Below are 19,298 nucleotides of genomic sequence, written 5' to 3'. Positions count from 1 at the left end.
CAACTTGTAACTCTCAACTGCCCTAACTGAGCCTTCACGTCTCATTCTAACATACGCCTCCTTCTTCCTCTTGTTAAGAGATTCAATTCTCCAGTAAACCACGGATCCCTTCGGTTGAAAACTTTCTCCCTGATTGACAGGTACACACTTATCAAGGACACACAGCTGTTCCTTGAACAAGCTCTACGTTTCAATTGCGTCCATCCCCCGCAGTTTCCTTCTTCATCCTATGTATCCTAAATCTTGCCTAACAGCATCATAATTGCCTTTCCCCCAGCGATAACACCTGCCCTGTAGTATATACCTATCCCTTTCCATTGCTAAAGTAAACATAATGGAATTGTGGTCACTATCATCAAAGTGCTCACCTACCTCCAAATCTAACACCTGGCCCGGTTCATCACACAGTACCAAATCCAATGTGGCCTCTCCTAAATAAAGAAGAACAAAGTCTTGGGTGACTGTCTGTGTGGAGTTTACACATTCTCCCCGTTTCTGCGTGGGTTTCCTCCGGGTGCTCCGATTTCCTCCCACAGTCCAAAGATGTGCAGGTCAGGTGAATTGGCCATGCTAAATTGTCCATAGTGTTAGGTGCTTTAGTCGGAGGGAAAATCGGTCTGGGTGGGTTTCTTTTCGGAGGGTCAGTGTGGACTTGTTGGGCCGAAGGGCCTGTTTCCACACTGCAGGGAATCTAACCTTAAAAAAAAGAAAATTTACAGCCCAGGAACAGGCCTTTTGGCCCTCCAAGCCTGAGCAGATCCAAATCCACTGTCTAAACCCATCACCCAATTCCTAAGCATTTGTATCCCTCTACTCCCCACCTACTCATGCACCTGTCCAGATGCATCTTAAATGAATCTACCATGCCTGCCTCTACTACCTCTGCTGGCAACGTGTCCCAGGCACCTACCACCCTCTGTGTGAAGTACTTACCGCGTGTATCCACCTTAAACTGTTCACCTCTCACCTTGAACACATGACCTCTCATTATTGAATCCTTCACACTGGGAAATAGCTTACCTCTATCTACCTCGTCTATACCCTTCATGATTTTATAGACCTCAATCAGGTCCCCCATCAATCTCCTTTTTTCTAATGAAAACAATTCTAACCTACTCAACCTCTCTTCATAGCTAGCATCTTCTATACCAGGCAAAATCCTCATAAACCTTGTCTGCACCCTCTTCAAAGTGTCCACATCCTTTTGGTAATGTGGTGACCAGAACCATACACAGTATTCTAAATGCAGCCGAACCAATGTCTTGTACAAGTTTAACATGACCTGCCAGCTCTTATTCTCAAGATCCCTTCCATATACCATATGCCTTCTTGACCATTCTATCCACCTGTGCAGCAACCTTCAGGATACAATGGACCTGATCTCCCAGATCCCTCAGCTCATCAGCCCAAGGCTCTTCCGTTTACTGTATAATTCACTCTAGAATTAGACTTCCCAAAATGCATCACCTCACATTTGCCTGGATTGAACTCCTTCTGCCACTTGCTCAACTCTCCAGTCTATCTATATCCTCCTGTATTCTTTGACAGTTCCCTCTGCTTTCTGCTACTCCACCAATCTTCGTGTCATCTGCAAACTTGCTGATCATACCAAACCAACAGTGCCCTCTTCCAGATCATTTATGTATATGACAAATAACAGCGGCCCCAGCATTGAACCCTGTGGAACACCACTGGTCACCTTTTTCCATTTCGAGAAATTCCCTTCAACTACTTGTCTCTGTGACCTGTTACTCAACCAGTTCTTTATCCACCTAGCTAGAATATCCTGCACACCATGTGACATCACTTTCTCCATTAGTTTACCATGGGGAACCTTATCAAACGCCTTACTAATGTACATGTATATGACATCTACAGCTCTTCATCTATCAGCTTGGTCAGTTCGTCAAAGAACTCTATTAAGCTGGAAAGGCATGACCTCCCCCGCACCAAACCATGTTGTCTATCATTGTTAAGCCCATGCTTTTCCAAATATAAATAGACTTCATCCCATAGTACCTCTCCCGCAACTTTCTCAACACTGACGTCAGGCTCACTGGTCTGTAGTTACCCGGAATATCCCTACTACCTTTCTTGTACAGGGGACAACATGAGCAACCCTCCAGTTCTCCGGCACCTCACCTGTGTTTAAGGATGCCTCAAAGATATCTGTCAGAGCCTCAGCTATTTCCTCTCTTGACTCCCTCAGCAACCTCAGATAGATCCCATCCAGTCCTGGGGATTTGTCCACCTTAATAACCTCTAGCCTACCCAACACATCTTCCCTACTTATGTCAACGTGATCCAGAGTAATCAAACTTCTATCTCTAATCTCAACATTCGTCATCTCCCTCTCCTCAGTGGACACTGATGCAAAGTAATAATTCAGAATCTCATCCATTTTCTCAGGTTCGACCCACAGTCTTCCTTCCTTATCCTTTAGTGGACCAATCCTTTCTCGAGTTACCCGCTTGCTTCTTATATAAGAATAAAATGCTTTGGGATTCTCCTTAATTCTGCTCACTAAAGCTATTTCACTACCCCTATTAGCCTGCTTGATTCCTCATATAAGATTGGTCCTACTCTCCCGATATTCCTCCAGGGCCCGTTCTGTTCTTAGTTGCCTGGACCTTATGTACGCTTCCCTTTTCCTCTTGGCTAGTCGTACGATTTCTCCTGTCATCGACGATTCACAAATCTTGCCTTTCCTATCCTTTACTTTCAACAGGACATGCCTATCCTGCATTATCTTTGAAAGCCTCCCACATATCAAATGTGGTCTTCCCTTCAAATAGCTGTGTCCAATCCATATTTCCCAGCTCCTGCCTAATTTTGATATAATTGGTCTTGGCCCAGTTTAGTACTCTTCCCTTAGGACCACTTTCATCTTTGTGTACGAGTATTCTAAAACTTACAGAATTGTGGTCGCTGTTCCCAAAGAAATCACACACCACAACTTCTACCACCTCCCCGGCTCATTCCCCAACACCAGGTCCAATTTGGCCCCTTCCCTCGTCGGTCTATTGACATACTGCTCTAGTAATCTCTCCTGGACGTTTCTTACAAACTGCCCCATCCAGACCTCTGACACTAAGTGTATCCCAGTCAATGTTGGGAAAATTAAAATCACCCATCACTACCACCCTGTTGCCTCTACATCTTTCCATAATTTGTTTACTTATTTGTTCTTCTACCTCGCGCTCGCTATTGGGAGAGTTGGAATACAGCCCCAACAATGTAACTGCACCCTTCTTATTTCTCAGCTCCTCACAGAGTGCCTCACTACTCAAGCCCTCCATAGTGTCCTCCGTTAGCACAGCCATAATATCATCCCTGACCAGCAATGCAACTCCTCCCCCTTTTACTTCACCCCCTGTCCTGTCTGAAGCGTCTATATCCTGGAACATTTAGTTGCCAATCATGACCTTCCTTCAACCAAGTCTCTATGATTGCAATAACGTCATAGGCCCAGGCACCAATCCAAGCCCTAAGGTCATCTGCCTTACCCACTATACTCCTTGCATTAAAATGTATGCACTTCAGACCACCAGTTCTTTTGTGTTCGTCTGCTCTCTGCCTGCTCTTCCCCTTATTAATGCTAAGATCATGATTCTTACAGTCTCCAGTTTCCACCTCGCTGTCCATTTGTCTTGTCTTCTGGTTCCCAGACCCCTGCCACATTAGTTTGAAATCTCCCCAACAGCAGTAGTAAAAACTCCCCTAAGGATATTAATTCCAGTCTGGTTCAGGTGTAGACCATCCAATTTGTAATAGTTCTACCTTCCCCAGACCCGGTCCCAATGTCCAACAAATCTGAACACCTCCCTCCTACACCATATCTCAAGCCACATGTTCATCCTACCTATTCTTTCATTTCTACGCTGGCTAGCACATGGCACTGGTAGTAATCCCAACTGAAAATGTGTTGCTGGAAAAGCGCAGCAGGTCAGGCAGTGTCCAAGGAGCAGGAGAATCGACGTTTCGGGCATGAGCCCTTCTTCAGGAATGAGGAAAGTGTGTCCAGCAGGCTAAGATAAACGGTAGGGAGGAGGGACTTGGGGGAGGGGCATTGGAAATGCGATAGGTGGAAGGAGGTTAAGGTGAGGGTGATAGGCTGGAGTGGGGGTGGGGGCGGAGAGGTCAGGAAGAAGGTTGCAGGTTAGGAAGGTGGTACTGAGTTCGAGGGTTGGGACTGAGACAAGGTGGGGGGAGGGGAAATGAGGAAACTGGAGAAATCTGAGTTCATCCCTTGTGGTTGGAGGGTTCCTAGGCGGAAGATGAGGTGCTCTTCCTCCAACCGTCGTGTTGCTATGGTCTGGCAATGGAGGAGACCAAGGACCTACATGTCCTTGGTGGAGTGGGAGGGGGAGTTGAAGTGTTGAGCCAGGGGATTGTTGGGTTGGTTGGTGCGGGTGTCCCAGAGGTGTTCTCTGAAATGTTCCGCAAGTAGGCGGCCTGTCTCCCCAATATAGAGGAGGCCACATCGGGTGCAGCGGATGCAGTAAATGATGTGTGTGGAGGTGCAGGTGAACTTGTGGCGGATATGGAAGGATCCCTTGGGGCCTTGGAGGGAAGTAAGGGGGGAGGTGTGGGCGCAAGTTTTGCATTTCTTGCGGTTGCAGGGGAAGGTGCCAGGAGTGGAGGTTGGGTTGGTGGGGGGTGTGGACCTGACGAGGGAGTCACAGAGGGAGTGGTCTTTTTGGAACGCTGATAGGGGAGGGGAGGGAAATATATCCCTGGTGGTGGGGTCCGTTTGGAGGTGGCGGAAATGACGATGGATGATACGATGTACATGGGGGTTGGTGGGGTGGTAGGTGAGGACCAGTGGGGTTCTGTCCTGGTGGCGATTGGAGGGGTGGGGCTCAAGGGCGGAGGAGCGGGAAGTGGCGGAGATGCGGTGGAGAGCATCGTCGATCACATCTGGGGGGAAATTGCGGTCTTTGAAGAAGGAGGCCATCTGGGTTGTACGGTATTGAAACTGGTCCTCCTGGGAGCAGATGCGGCGGAGATGAAGGAATTGGGAATATGGGATGGCGTTTTTACAGGGGGCAGGGTGGGAGGAGGTGTAGTCTAGGTAGCTGTGGGAGTCGGTCGGTTTATAGTAAATGTCCCGTATTGATTCGGTCGCCTGAGATAGAAATGGAGAGGTCTAGGAAGGGGAGGGAGGAGTCTGAGATGGTCCAGGTAAATTTGAGGTCGGGATGGAAGGTGTTGGTAAAGTGGATGAACTGTTCAACCTCCTCGTGGAAGCACGAGGCAGCGCCAATACAGTCATCGATGTAGCGGAGGAAAAGGTGGGGGGTGGTGCTAGTGCAGCTGTGGAAGATGGACTGTTCCACATATCCTACGAAGAGGCAGGCATAGCTGGGGCCCATGCGGGTGCCCATGGCTACTCCTTTGGTTTGGAAGAAGTGGGAGGATTGGAAAGAGAAGTTGATCAGGGTGAGGACCAGTTCAGTCAGTCGAAGGAGGGTGTCAGTGGAAGGGTACTGGTTGGTACGGCGGGAAAGGAAGAAGCGGAGGGCTTTGAGTCCTTCGTGATGGGGGATGGAGGTGTACAGGGACTGGATGTCCATGGTGAAGATAAGGCATTGGGGACCGGGGAAGCGAAAATCATGGAGGAGGTGGAGGGCATGGGTGGTGTCCCGAACGTAGGCGAGGAGTTCTTGGACTAAGGGGGACAGGACCATGTCGAGGTATGCAGAGATGAGTTCGGTGGGGCAGGAGCAGGCTGAGACAATGGGTCGGCCGGGGCAGTCAGGTTTGTGGATTTTGGGCAGGAGGTAGAAACGGGCAGTGTAGGGTTGTGGGACTATGAGGTTGGAGGCGGTGGATGGGAGATCCCCTGAGGTGATGAGGTTATGGATGGTCTGGGAGATGATGGTTTCGTGGTGGGAGGTGGGGACATGGTCAAGGGGGCAGTAGGAGGAGGTGTCTGCGAGCTGGCGTTTAGCCTCAGCGGTGTAAAGGTCGGTGCGCCAAACTACTACCGCGCCTTCCTTGTCTGCCGGTTTGATAGTGAGGTTGGGGTTGGAACGGAGGGAGCGGAGGGCTGCACATTCCGAGGGTGAGATGTTGGAGTGGGTGAGAGGGGTAGAGAGGCTGACGCTGTTAATGTCAGTTGGCTATGAAGAGATCGAGGGCAGGTAAGAGACCAGCACGGGGTGTCCAGGTGGATGGGGTGTGTTGCAGGCGAAAGAAGGGGTCATCAGAGGGTGGTCGAGTAATCCCAAGATCACTACCTTTGAGGTCCTCTTTTTTAACTTCTCTCCTAGCTCCCTGAATTCTGCTTTCAGGAACTCATCTCTTTTCTACTTATATCGTTGGTGCCTATATGCACCAAGACCACTGGCTGTTTACCCTCCCCTTTTAGAATGCTCTGCAGCCAACCGGTGACATCCCTGACCCAAGCATCTGGGAGTCCCGTTTTTGGCCACAGAACCACCTATCCACTCCCCTTACAATAGAATCCCCTATGACTATGGCCCTATGAGTCTTTTTCCCGCCATTCTGAAGAGCAGTGCCCACCACAGTGCCATGATCCTGGCTACTGCTGCCCTCCCCTGGGGAATCATCTCCCCCAACAGTATCCAGAACAGTATACCTGTTTTGGGGGGAGATGGCTGCAGGGGACACCTGCACTGCCTTCCTACTCTTTTTCTGCCTTTTGGTCACCCATTCATTGTCTCCCTCAGCAATTCTAACCTGCGGTGTGACCAGTTCACTAAACGTGCTATCCACGACCCCCTCAGCATCGTGGATGCTGTGCAGTGAGTCCATCCGCAGCTCCAGAGCTCCTCTTGTTGGCCTGTCTACATACTGTGTCAGGAAACCCTCCTGCATACATTGGACAAAAAACAGACCCATCTAAAGCACTTGGACTTTAGTATTCCCAGTCAATATTTGTAAAGTTAAATGCCCCCATAACAACTATCTTGTCATCTCACTTCTACCGAGAATCATCTTTGCAATCCTTTCCTCTACATTTCTGGAACTACTCAGAGGCCGATAGAAAACTCCTCAAGGAGAAAGTGAGGTCTGCAGATGCTGGAGATCAGAGCTGAAAATGTGTTGCTGGAACAGCGCAGCAGGTCAGACAGCATCCAGGGAACAGGAGAATCGACGTTTCGGGCATAAGCCCTTCTTCAGGAATGAAGAAGGGCTTATGCCCGAAACGTCAATTCTCCTGTTCCCTGGATGCTGTCTGACCTGCTGCGCTGTTCCAGCAACACATTTTCAGCGGTATAGAAAACTCCCAACAGGGTGACCTCTCCTCTCCTGTATTTATCCTCAGCCCATACTACCTCAGTAAATGAGTCCTCAAACATCCTTTCTGCCACCGTAATACTGTCCTTGATTAACAATGCCACCCTCCCCACACCTTTTACCATCTTCTCTGTTCTTACTGAAACATCTAAATCTCAGGACCTGCAACAACCATTCCTGTCCCTGCTCTACCCATGTCTCTATTCCACCCATTTCTCCAAAATGGTCACAACATGGAAATTCCAGGTACCAACCTATGATACAAGTTCATCCATCTTATTGTTTAGATTAGATTACTTACAGTGTGGAAACAGGCCCTTCAGCCCAACAAGTCCACACCGACCCGTCGAAGCGCAGCCCACCCAAACCCATTCCCCTACAGTTACCCCTTCACCTAACACTACGGGCAATTTAGCATGGCCCATTTACCTAACCTGCGCACTGTTGGAGGAAACCGGAGCACCCGGTGAAAACCCACACAGACACGGGGAGAATGTGCAAACTCCACACAGACAGTCACCTGAGGCGGGAATTGAATCCGGGTCTCTGGTGCTGTGAGGCAGCAGTGCTAACCACTGTGCCACCATGTCGCCCCAGATGCTTTTGGTGTTGAAGTAGACACATTTCAAACAAACCTCTTGCGACCTTAAATCTTATTTCTGACCTCACTACTCTCAACTTTCTGTTTACTAGAACTACAATTTAGGTTCCCATTCCCCTGCTGGATGCTCAAAATCTCTGGATTACTACCTGTGCCATGTGCTAGTGAGGCAAAGAATAGGAAAGTAGGACAGATTAATGCGTAGCTAAGGAACTGGTGCAGGCAGCAGGCTTTCAGGTTCTTGGATCATTGGGACTTCTTCTGAGACACAGTTGATCTGTACAAGAGGGACAGGTTGCAGCTAAACTGGAGGGAAACCAATATCCTCCCAAGGAGGTTCGCCAGTGCTACTTGAGAGGGTTTAAACTAGAGTGGCAGGGTCCTGGAACAAGAACAGCAGATCAGCCAGTGGAGGGATTGAGATGAAGGTAGACATTAGGACCAGTAACTCGGAAAGGAAGGACATACAGACACAGGTAAATGAACACGATGGGACTGATGGACTGAAGTGTGTTTAGAACATAGAACATAGAAAAGTACAGTATAGAACAGGCCCTTTGGCCCACAATGTTGTGTCGAGATTTAATCCTAATGTAAAATATAGTAACTTAACCTACACACCCCTCAACTCACTGCTATCCATGTGCATGTCCAGCAGTCACTTAAGTGTCCCTAATGACTCTGCTTCCACCATCACAGCTGGCAACGCATTCCATGCATTCACAACTCTCTGCATAAAGAACCTACCTCTGACGTCTCCTTTATACCTTCCTCCTAATATCTTCAAATGATGACTCCTCATACCAGTCAATCCTGTCTGGGGGAAAAGTCTCTGGCTATTGACTCAATCTTATTTTGTACACCTCGATCAGGTTTCCTCCCTTCCTCCTTCTCTCCAGAGAGAAAGGTCCGAGCTTATTCAACCTTTCTTCATAAGGCAATCCCTCCAGTCCAGGCAGCATCCTGGTAAACCTGCTTTGTACCCTCTCCAAAGTCTCTGTATCTTTCCAATAGTAGGGTGACCAGAACTGGACACAATGTTCCAAGTGAGGTCTCACCAGGGATTTGTAGAGCTGTAGCAAAACCTCATGGCTCTTAAACTCGATCCTCCTGTTAATGAAAGCCAAAACACCATATGCTTTCTTAACAACCCTATCCACTTGGGTGGCAACTTTGAGGGATCTATGTACTTGCGCACCCAGATCCCTCTGTTCCTCCACAATGCCAAGAATCCTGTCTTTAATCCTATATTCAGCATTCGAGTTCGACCTTCCAAAATGCATCACTTTGCATTTATCCAGGTTGAACTCCATCTGCCATTTCTCAGCCCAGCTCTGCATCCTGTCTATATCGCGCTACAGCCTGCAGTAGCCCCCTATACTATCGATGACACCTCCAACCTTTGTAGTCGTCTGCAAATTTACTAACCCACCCCTCAACCTCCTCATCCAAGCCATTTATAAAAACTACAAAGAGCAGAGGCCCAAGAACAGAGCCCTGCGGGACCCCACTCAACACTGACCTCCAGGCAGAATACTTTCCATCCACAACCACTCTCTGCCTTCTGTCAGCCAGTCAATTCTGAATCCAGATAGCCAAATATCCTTGAATCCCATACTTCCTGAGTTTCTGAATGAGCCTACCATGGGAACCTTATCAAATGCCTTGCTGAGGTCCACATACACCACATCCACTGCTCGATCATTGTCGACCTATCTTGACACCACCTCAAAGAACTCAATAAGATTTGTGAGGCATGACCTGCCCCTCACAAAGCCATGCTGACTGCCTTTAATCACACTATGCTTTGCCAAATAGTCATAAATCCTATCCCTCAGAATTCTTTCCAAAACTTTGCTGACCACAGACATAAGACTGACTGGTCTGTAATTGCCAGGGATTTCCTTATTATCCTTCTTGAAAAGAGGAACAACATTCGTCTCTTTCCAATCCTCCACTATGAATCCTGTGGAGAGGGAGGAGGCAAATATCCTCGCCAGCGGCTCAGCAACCTCCTTTCTTGCTTCCCGGAGCAGCCGAGGATAAATCTCGTCTGGCCCTGGGGACTTATCAATCTTAATGTTTTCCAAAATTTCTACCACATCAACTTCATCAATCTTGATCTGGTCAAGACTGTATCCCAGCTCCTCTAAGTTTTCATTTACAACAAGATCCCTATGAGATCTTCACTTTCTCTACTGCTATTAGGTGGTCTTTAGAAAACCCCCAATGTGTCGGCTGTTCCCTTGCTGTTCCTAACTTCCACCCATACTGACTCAGTAGACAAACCTTCCTCAACAACCTTTGTTTCTGTAGCTGTGATGCACTCTCTGATTAGCAATGCTACACCCCCTACTCTTTTTCCACCCTCCCTGTTCTTTTTAAACATTCTAAACCCTGGAACATCAAGAAACTATTCCTGCCCCTGTAGAACCCATGTCTCCGTTATGGCCACAACATCATAGCCCCAAGTACTAATCCATGCTCTAAGTTCGTCACTCTTATTTTGGACACTCCTTACATTAAAGCAGACACATTTTAATTGATCCCTTTGTTTCATCGCGTGAGAAACCTTGCTGACAGATTTAAAACATCCTGTCACTGCCCTGTCTGCAACTGACCCCCTCTCAGATATGTGGCTTTGATTCCCAACCCCCTGCCAAACTAGTTTAAACCCTCCCGAATCACACGAGCAAATCTCCCACCCAGGACATTTGTGCCCTTCCAGTTCAGGTGCAACCTGTCCTTCATGTAGAGGTCCCACCTTCCCCAGAACAACACAGAACATAATGAGTAAGGCTGATGAATTAAAGCCTGGATCAGTAAATGGAACTATGATGTTGTGGCCATTACAGAGACTTGGTTGAGGGATGGACATGACTGGCTCCTGAATGTTCCAGGGTTTTGTTGTTTTAGACGAGACAGAGAGGGAGGTAAAAGAGATGGAGGAGTTGCATTACTAATAAGAAAAAATGTCCTATTTGCACTCAGAGCAGACATACTGGAAGGCTTAACTGAAGGTAATATGAGTATAGCTCAAAAGTAAAAATAGTGCAATTTTTTAGATTAATTACAGTGTGGAAACAGGCCCTTCAGCCCAACAAGTCCACACCGACCCACCGAAGTGCAACCCATCCAGACCCAGTCCCCTATATTTACCCCTTCATTTAACACTACGGGCAATTTAGCGTGGCCAATTCACCTAACCTGCACGTTTTTGGACTGTGGAAGGAAACTGGAGCACTCGGAGGAAACCCACACAGACACAAGGAGAATGTGCAACCTCCACACAGGCTGTTGCCGGAGGCAGGAATTGAACCCAGGTCTCTGGTGCTGTGAGGCAGCAATACTAACCACTGTGCCACCATGCCGACCACAAATCCTTCTGATGGAATTATACTATAGGCCCCCCAAACAGCCACAGAGACATTGAGGAAAAATGTATAGTCAGATTATGAAAAGATGTAATAACAACAAGGTTGTCATAGTGGGTGACTTTAACTTCCCCAATATTGACTGGAACTTCCTTAGAGCAAGAGGATTAGATGGAGCAGAATTGGTTAGGTGCATCCAAGAGGGTTTCTTGAAACAGTATGTGAATTGTCCAATGAGAGGAGGTCCATACTGGAACCTTTTACTGGTTGATGAGCTTGGCTAGGTGACTGACCTTTCAATAGGAGTCATTTTGGAAATAGTAACCACAACTTCTTATGTTTTAAGATAGCTATGAATAAGGACTTTGCGGGAAGATACTAAATAGGGAAGAACAAAAATGACAGTATTAGGCAGGAGCTAGGGAGTGTTTATTGGGAGCAGCTGTTATAGGGCAAGTCCATATTTGACATGTGGGAGGGTTCTGAGGAAACGTCACTCAACCTGAAATGTTAACTCTGATTTCTCTCCATAGATGCCAACCGACATGTTGAACTTTTCCAGCAATTTCTATTTCTGCTTCTGATTTACAGCATCTCCAGTTCTTTTGGTTTTTATTTGACATGTGGGAGTCGTTTAAAAACATACTGATCAGAGTTCAGGACCAGCATGTTCCAGTAAGAAGGATGGACAAGGATGGCAATGAGATAATGAGAGAGGTTGTGAATTTAGTCAAATGGAGAAAAGAAGCATATGTAATGTTTAGGAAGCTAAAATTGGACAGGGCCTATAAGGAATATGAAGAAAGCAGGCAAGAACTCAAGCAGGGAAATGGAGAGCAGGGAGGGGTCATGAAATGACCTTGGCAAATATGATTAAAGGGAATCCCAAGACATTATACACATACATTAAAAACAAAAGGATAACTAAAGAGAGGGTAGGACCACTCAAGGATAAAGGAGAGAACTTGTGCTTAGAGGCAGTGGATGTGGACGAGATCCTGAATGAGTACGTTGTGTTGGCATTCACCCAGGAGAAGGACATAGAGGGTAATGAGATTAGCACGCTAATATGTGAAGGCATTTTGAGATCAAGAAATAGGTGGTGTTGGGTCTCTTGAAGACATTAAAGTGGATAAGTCCCCAGAGCCCAATGGTAGTTACCCCAGGTTATTGAGAGAGGTAAGAGAGGAGATTGCTGAGGCCTTGACCATGATTCTTGTATCCTTGCTAGGCACTGGAGAGGTCCTGGAGAACTGGCAAGTAGCTAATGGTGTTCCTCTGTTCAAGAAGGGCAATAGGGATAATCAAAGAAATTATAGACCGGTGAGTCTCACATCAGTGGTTTGGAAGCTATTGGAGAGAATTCTTAGAGATAGGATTAACACGCATTTAGGAAAGCATGGTCTAATTAGAGACAGTCAGTATGTTTTTGTTTGCGGCAGGCCATGTCTCACTAACTTGATTGAATTTTTTGAAGAGGTGACAAAAGTGATTGATCAGGATAGAGCAGTGGATGTTGTTGGATTTAAGTAAGGCTTTCAACAAGGTCCCTCATGGTAGATTCATCCAGAAAACTAAGTTGCGTGGTAACTTGGAAACTTCAGAATTGGCTTGCCTCTTTAAGCTAGAGGGTAGTGGTGGAAGGGTGCTTTTCTGGTTGGAGGTCAATGACTAGTAGTGTTCTGCAGAGATCTGTACTCGGACCACTGCTGTATGATATACAAAAATGACTTGGATGAAAACTAGATGGGTGGTTTAGTAAGATTGCATATGACACAAAGATCAGTGGAGTTGCGGACAGTGTAGAAGGTTGTCAAAGGATACAGCGGGATATAGACCAGTTGCAGATGTGGGCAGAGAAAATGCAGATGGAGTTTAATCTGGGCAAGTGTGAGGTGCCACACTTTGGGAAATCAAATGTTAAGGAAAAGTATACAGTTACTGGCAGCACCCTGAACAGCATTGATATATGAAGGGATCTTGGGGTTCAGGTCCGTAGTGATCTGAAAGCCGCCATAAGTAGATATCAGTCTAAAGAAGGCATGTGGCATACTTGCCTTTATTGACAAGAGTCAGGATGTCATGTTGCAGCTTTATAAGACTTTGGTTAGTCTGTATTTAAAGGGTATTTGTGTTCAATTCTGTTTGCCACATTACAGGAAGGATGTGAAGGTTTTGGCGAGGGTGCAGAAGAGGTTTACCAGGATGCTGCCTGGATTAGAGGGTATGAGCTATAAAGAGAGGCTAGAAAAACTAGGGTTGTTTTTTTCCTGGAGCGGCAGAGGCTTACGGGAGACTTGATAGAAATCTATAAGATTATGAGATGCATAGATAGGGTTGACAGTCAGAATCTTTTTCCAAGCATTGAAATATCTAATACTAAGGGGGATGCATTTAAGGTGAGAGGGGAGAAGTTCATACAAGATGTGAAGGGCAAGGTTTTTTGCACAGAGTGGTAGGAGTCTGGAACATGCTGCCAGGGGTGGTGGTGGAGGCGGAGACAGAAACGATAGGGGCGTTTAAGGGGCTTTTAGATAAGTGCATGAATAATCAAGGAATGGAGAGATATAGATAAAGCAGGCAGAAAGGATTAGTTTAATTTGGCATCATGTTCAGTACAACATCATGGCCCAAAGAGCCCATTCCTGTGATGATACAAAGCTGAGCTATTTTTCCTGCCCCATTGGCAAATAGCAAAGTCTATATTCTGTCATTAAACATTCTTTCATGTCATCAATGATTGAGGACAGCTTGCTTAGTGCTTTAAATATATTACAGCATGCACCACTTAGTTTTAAACTATATGATGCACTTTTTATTATTTCAATACAGTGTGTTGTTTCACTTGGAGCTGGTGTACTTGGTCTCTGCCTTTGTATCCTCTGACACCCTCATGCAGCAGCAGGCACACAGCAGAATAGATTGTTTGAGAACCAATGGTGCTGCATTTATTGTTATGGACCAAGCAGTAAGCTTCCTCCACAAAGTACTCAAAAATATTGTTGACAAACAAGTTCATGATGCTCATGGGGTTGGAGGAAATACCAGTGTTGGGGTGAACTTCTTCATCACTTTATAGATGTCAATGGAATAACTTACTTACCTGGACTTTCTCCTCTTCTTGCCACATTTCATTTGATGTCTCTTCATTGCTTTCTTAGCACTCTTCTTGATAACTTAGAATCACAGTCATAGTATCATGGAGACAGGCCCTTTGGCCCAAACTGATCCATTAGGACCAAAGTGTCCATCCACACTAACCTCATTTCTCTGTACTTTGCTCATATCCTTCTAAGCCTTTCCTATCCTTGTGTTTGTCCAAATGCCTTTTAAATGTTGTAATGTACATGCCTCAAACACTTGCTCTGGCAGTGATGAACTTAGAGCATGGATCAGTACCTGGTGCTATGATGTTGTGGCCATAACAGAGACATGGGTTTCTCAGGGGCAGGAATGGTTGCTGGATGTTCCAGGGTTTAGAGCATTTAAAAAGAATAGGGAGGGGAAAAAAGAGGAGGGGGTGTAGCACTACTAATCAGAGAGGGTATCACAGCTACAGAAGCTTCCATTGTTGAGGAAGATCTGCCTACCAAGTCGGTTTGGGTGGAAATTAGGAACAGCAAGAGAGCAGTCACCTCGTTAGGGGTTTACTACAGGACCCCCAATAGCAGCAGGGAGATGGAAGAAAGCATAGGTCGGCAGATTTTGGAAAAGTGTGGACGTAGTAGGATCGTTGTAATGGGTGACTTTAACTTTCCCATCTACATCCTTCGAGCAGAAGATTTGAATGGAGCTGTTTTTGTAAGGTGTGTTCAGGAGGGTTTCCTAACTCAGTACATTGACAGGCCCACGAGGGGAGAGGCCATTCTAGACTTGGTGCTCGGAAACGAGCCGGGGGAAGTATTAGATCTTGTGGTGGGAGAGCATTTTGGTGGTAGTGACCACAACTGCCTCACATTCTACATAACTATGGAGAAGGAGAGGATTAGGCAAAATGGGAGGATATTTAATTGGGGAAGAGGAAACTATGATGCGATTAGACATGAGTTAGGAAGCATGGATTAGGAGCAATTGTTCCATGGTAAAGGCACTATAGACATGTGGAGACTGTTTAAGGAACAGTTGTTGCAAGTGATGAATAAATATGTCCCTCTGAGACAGGAAAGAAGTGGTAAGATAAAGGAACCTTGGATGACGAGAGCGGTGGAGCTTCTTGTCAAAAGGAAAAAGGTAGCTTACATAAGGTGAAGGAAGCTAGGGTCAAGCTCAGCTCTAGAGGATTACAGGCAGGCGAGGAAGGAGCTCAAAAATGGTCTGAGGAGAGCCAGGAGGGGGCACGAGAAAGGCTTGGCAGAATGGATTAGGGAGAACACAAAGGCATTTTACACTTTTGTGAGGAATAAGAGAATGGTCAAAGAAAGAGTAGGGCCGATCAGGGATAGCATCGGGAATTTGTGTGTGGAATCTGAGGAGGTAGGGGAAGCCCTAAATGAGTTTTTTGCTTCTGTCTTTACGAAAGAAATGAACTTTGTAGTGAATGAAACCTTTGAAGAGCAGGTGTGCATGCTGGAATGGATAGAGATAGAGGAAGCTGATGTGCTGAAAATTTTGTCAAACATTAAGATTGACAAGTCGCCAGTCCCAGACCAGATTTGTCCTCGGCTGCTTTGGGAAACGAGAAATGCAATTGCTTCGCCACTTGCGAAGATCTTTGCATTCTCGCTCTCCACTGGAGTCGTACCTGAGGACTGGCGAGGTGCAAATGTAATTCCTCTGTTCAAGACAGGCAATAGGGAAATCCCTGGCAATTACAGACGAGTAAGTCTCACGTCTGTCATCTGCAAGGTGTTAGAAAGGATTCTGAGGGATAGGATTTATGACCATCTAGAAGAGCATGGCTTGATTAAATGCAGTCAACATGGCTTTGTGAGGGGCAGGTCATGCCTCACAAACCTTATCGAGTTCTTTGAGGATGTGACTAGAAAAGTTGATGAGGGTCGAGCTGTGGATGTGGTGTATATGGACTTCAGTAAGGCATTTGATAAGGTTCCCCATGGTAGGCTCATTCAGAAGGTCAGGAGGAATGGGATACAGGGGAACTTAGCTGTCTGGATACAGAATTGGCTGGCTAACAGAAGACAGCAAGTAGTACTGGAAGGAAAATATTCTGCCTGGAAGTCTGTGGTGAGTGGTGTTCCACAGGGCTCTATCCTTGGGCCTCTACTATTTGTAATTTTTATTAATGACTTGGATGAGGGGATTGAAGGATGGGCCATCAGGTTTGCAGACGACACAAAGGTTGGAGGTGTTGTTGACAGTATAGAGGGCTGTTGTAGGCTGCAGCGGGACATTGACAGGATGCAGAGATGGGCAGAGAGGTGGCAGATGGAGTTCAACCTGGATAAATGCGAGGTGATGCATTTTGGAAGGTTGAATTTGAAAGCTGACTCCAGGATTAAAGGTAGGATTCTTGGCAGTGTGGAGGAACAGAGGGATCTTGGTATGCAGGTACATAGTTCCCTTAAAATGGCCACCTAAGTGGGCAGGGTTGTTAAGAAAGCATATGGTGTTTTGGCTTTCATTAACAGGGGGATTGAGTTTAAGAGTCGTGAGATCTTGTTGCAGCTCTATAAAACTTTGGTTAGACCGCACTTGGAATACTGCGTCCAGTTCTGGTTGCCCTATTATAGGAAAGATACGGATGCTTTGGAGAGGGTTCAGAGGAGGTTTACCAGGATGTTGTCTGGACTGGAGGGCTTAACTTATGAAGAGAGGTTGACTGAGCTCGGACTTTTCTCATTGGAGAAAAGGAGGAGGAGAGGGGACCTAATTGAGGTATACAAGATAATGAGAGGCATAGATAGAGTCGATAGCCAGAGACTATTTCCTAGGGCAGAAATGACTAACACGAGGGGTCATAGTTTTAAGCTGGTTGGAGGAGAGTATAGAGGGGATGTCAGAGGCGGGTTCTTTACACAGTGAGTTGTGAGAGCATGGAATGCGTTGCCAGCAGCAGTTGTGGAAGCAAGGTCATTGGGAACATTTAAGAGACTACTGGACATGCATATGGTCACAGAAATTTGAGGGTGCATACATGAGGATCAGTGGTCAGCACAACATGGTGGGCTGAAGGGCCTGTTCTGTGCTGTACTGTTCTATGTTCTATGCGTAACATCCTCTGTGCTCCTCAGGTTTGCCCCTCAGGTTCCCTTTTATTCTTTCTCCTCTAAAAATTCCCCAACCCTGGGAAAAAGTGCATTCACTCTATTCATGCCTCTCATGATGTTAGACACTTCTATAAAATTCTCTCTCAGTCTTCTACACTCTAAAGAAAAATGTCCTTGCTTGTCTGATATCTCCCTATAACTCAGACTCTTGAGTCCTGGCAACATTCTTGTAAGTTTCTTCTGCACTCTTTCCAGTTTAATAACATCCTTCCTATAGCAAAGTGAGTTTAAAGCTACATAAAGCAAGGCTGCATGTCAGATCATGATGGTCCTATACCCCAATGCTACTACATCATCACTAACTTCTAAAAGTATTGTTGGTTATTGATTATGATTTATTGAAGTTAGTTTGAAGAAATGCTGCATATGAACAGTTTCTCAAATCAGGAAAGGCAATTAGGATTAATCAATCTGTTCTTTTCTGACTCTAAATCCGAAGTCCTCTGCTTCTGAAGGATGACTGGACGCGAAACATTAATTCTTCTTTCTCTCCATAGACGCTACCAGACCTGTTAAGTTTTATAATTCCCATCAAAAGATCTGCTATCGTGTGGTTGCCTTTTTTGCACTACCCTCAAATCTATTCTGGCTCGTGTGCGACCGCTCTCTGACACGCAGCATCAACCCATATCTAAGTTGACCCCTTCTTTCTGCTGCTCTCCACTTTGCCTTCTTGAACACATTCACACTATGTTTTAATAGAGTACTCAGCAAACCTGCTATATTTTGGGCAATAACATTCTGCTCCTCATTGTGTTTAAATCCTTTCCAGTCAGCAGACAGGAGTCCTTTAGTCTTTGAATCCAGGAGGTTGCAATGTGCCTGTCACTTCACTGATCATTTACACAATTGAAATTGGGGATGGTTGGGGGCGAGAAGGACAACCGTCACTCTGCTTCGAAACACCACACGCCCCGCCCCGCCCCGCCCTTGGGGCTGAGGAAACCGGCCCCGCCCCACTCCCGGGGCTGAGGAAACCGGCCCGGCCCCGCCCCGCCCCGCCCTGTCCCTGGGGCTGATGGGACTGGCCACGCCCCGCCCCGCCCTGACCCGGGGGCTGAGGTAACCGACCCCGCCCCTCCCGGTGCTAAGGGGACAGGCCCCGCTCCGCCCCTGGGGCTGAGGGACATGTTCTCCCCAAGCTCCACCTACCTGTAGGCACTTGACTTGTGAATGGTGAAAGGTGCCGTCCATCACCCGCTGATTCGTCAGTGACGCAGTCAGTCATTGTTCAGCATCAGGTTTGGTCGAGCAACAGCGTAAAAGTTTTTTTTATAATTGACATTGCCCCGCTCACCTCTTAGTTAGATTCCGGTGCGGCTCCCCTCTTTAGAAAAGGTGACATGTTAATCGTCTATCCCATGAACTTGAATTTATTTTCAAAACGGTCAGAGTCCAGAGCGTCCCCAGCAGCAGCGCAGTTTCCAAGACGACGAATGACGCCAGATGCAGCGTCTAGTCACGTGAGAGCAATGCCGGGTCGTGCATGCGCACTTTCGGGCAGATCCTGGTCTTTCGAGTCACGTGAGTGTTAGTTAATAGCATGCGTTGTCAAGGTAACGTTACAATAATACAAGATGGCGTGAACTTTTAAAGTAGGCTAAAAGCGCAGGTGATAAAAATGTGTTGCTGGAGAAGCGCAGCAGGTCAGGCAGCATCAAAGGAACAGGAGAATCGACGTTTCGGGCATAAGCCCTTCTTCAGGAATGCCCTTCTACGGGCATAAGCCCTTCTCCTGTTCCTTGGATGCTGCCTGACCTGCTGCGCTTTTCCAGCAACACATTTTCAGCTCTGATCTCCAGCATCTGCAGTCCTCACTTTCTCCTAAAA

General features: G+C 46.7%; 1 protein-coding gene across 2 annotated transcripts in view; it reads right to left on the bottom strand.

Moving 5' to 3' along the window:
- ubxn10 (UBX domain protein 10) overlaps positions 1-18,889 on the bottom strand; it is a 34,538-nt gene extending 15,649 nt beyond the window's left edge. Inside the window, exon 1 of one of the 2 annotated variants that reach the window (XM_043676362.2) lies at positions 18,766-18,889. Coding sequence is in view for 1 of the 2 variants with exons in the window: in XM_043676361.2 (XP_043532296.1) it covers positions 18,621-18,662 (42 nt within the window). In the remaining variant the exon portion in view is untranslated. Of the gene's footprint in view, positions 1-18,620 lie in introns of both variants that reach the window. The other variant, XM_043676361.2, reaches the window with a different exon arrangement.
- Positions 18,890-19,298: the final 409 nt, after the last annotated feature.

The sequence above is a fragment of the Chiloscyllium plagiosum genome, unplaced genomic scaffold (assembly GCF_037043375.1).
Source record: "Chiloscyllium plagiosum isolate Xiang-an unplaced genomic scaffold, Cpla_swu_hap1 HiC_scaffold_37, whole genome shotgun sequence".
Classification (NCBI taxonomy): domain Eukaryota; kingdom Metazoa; phylum Chordata; class Chondrichthyes; order Orectolobiformes; family Hemiscylliidae; genus Chiloscyllium; species Chiloscyllium plagiosum.
Note: the sequence above shows the minus strand (reverse complement) of the source record. Positions and strands in the feature narration are given on the sequence as shown.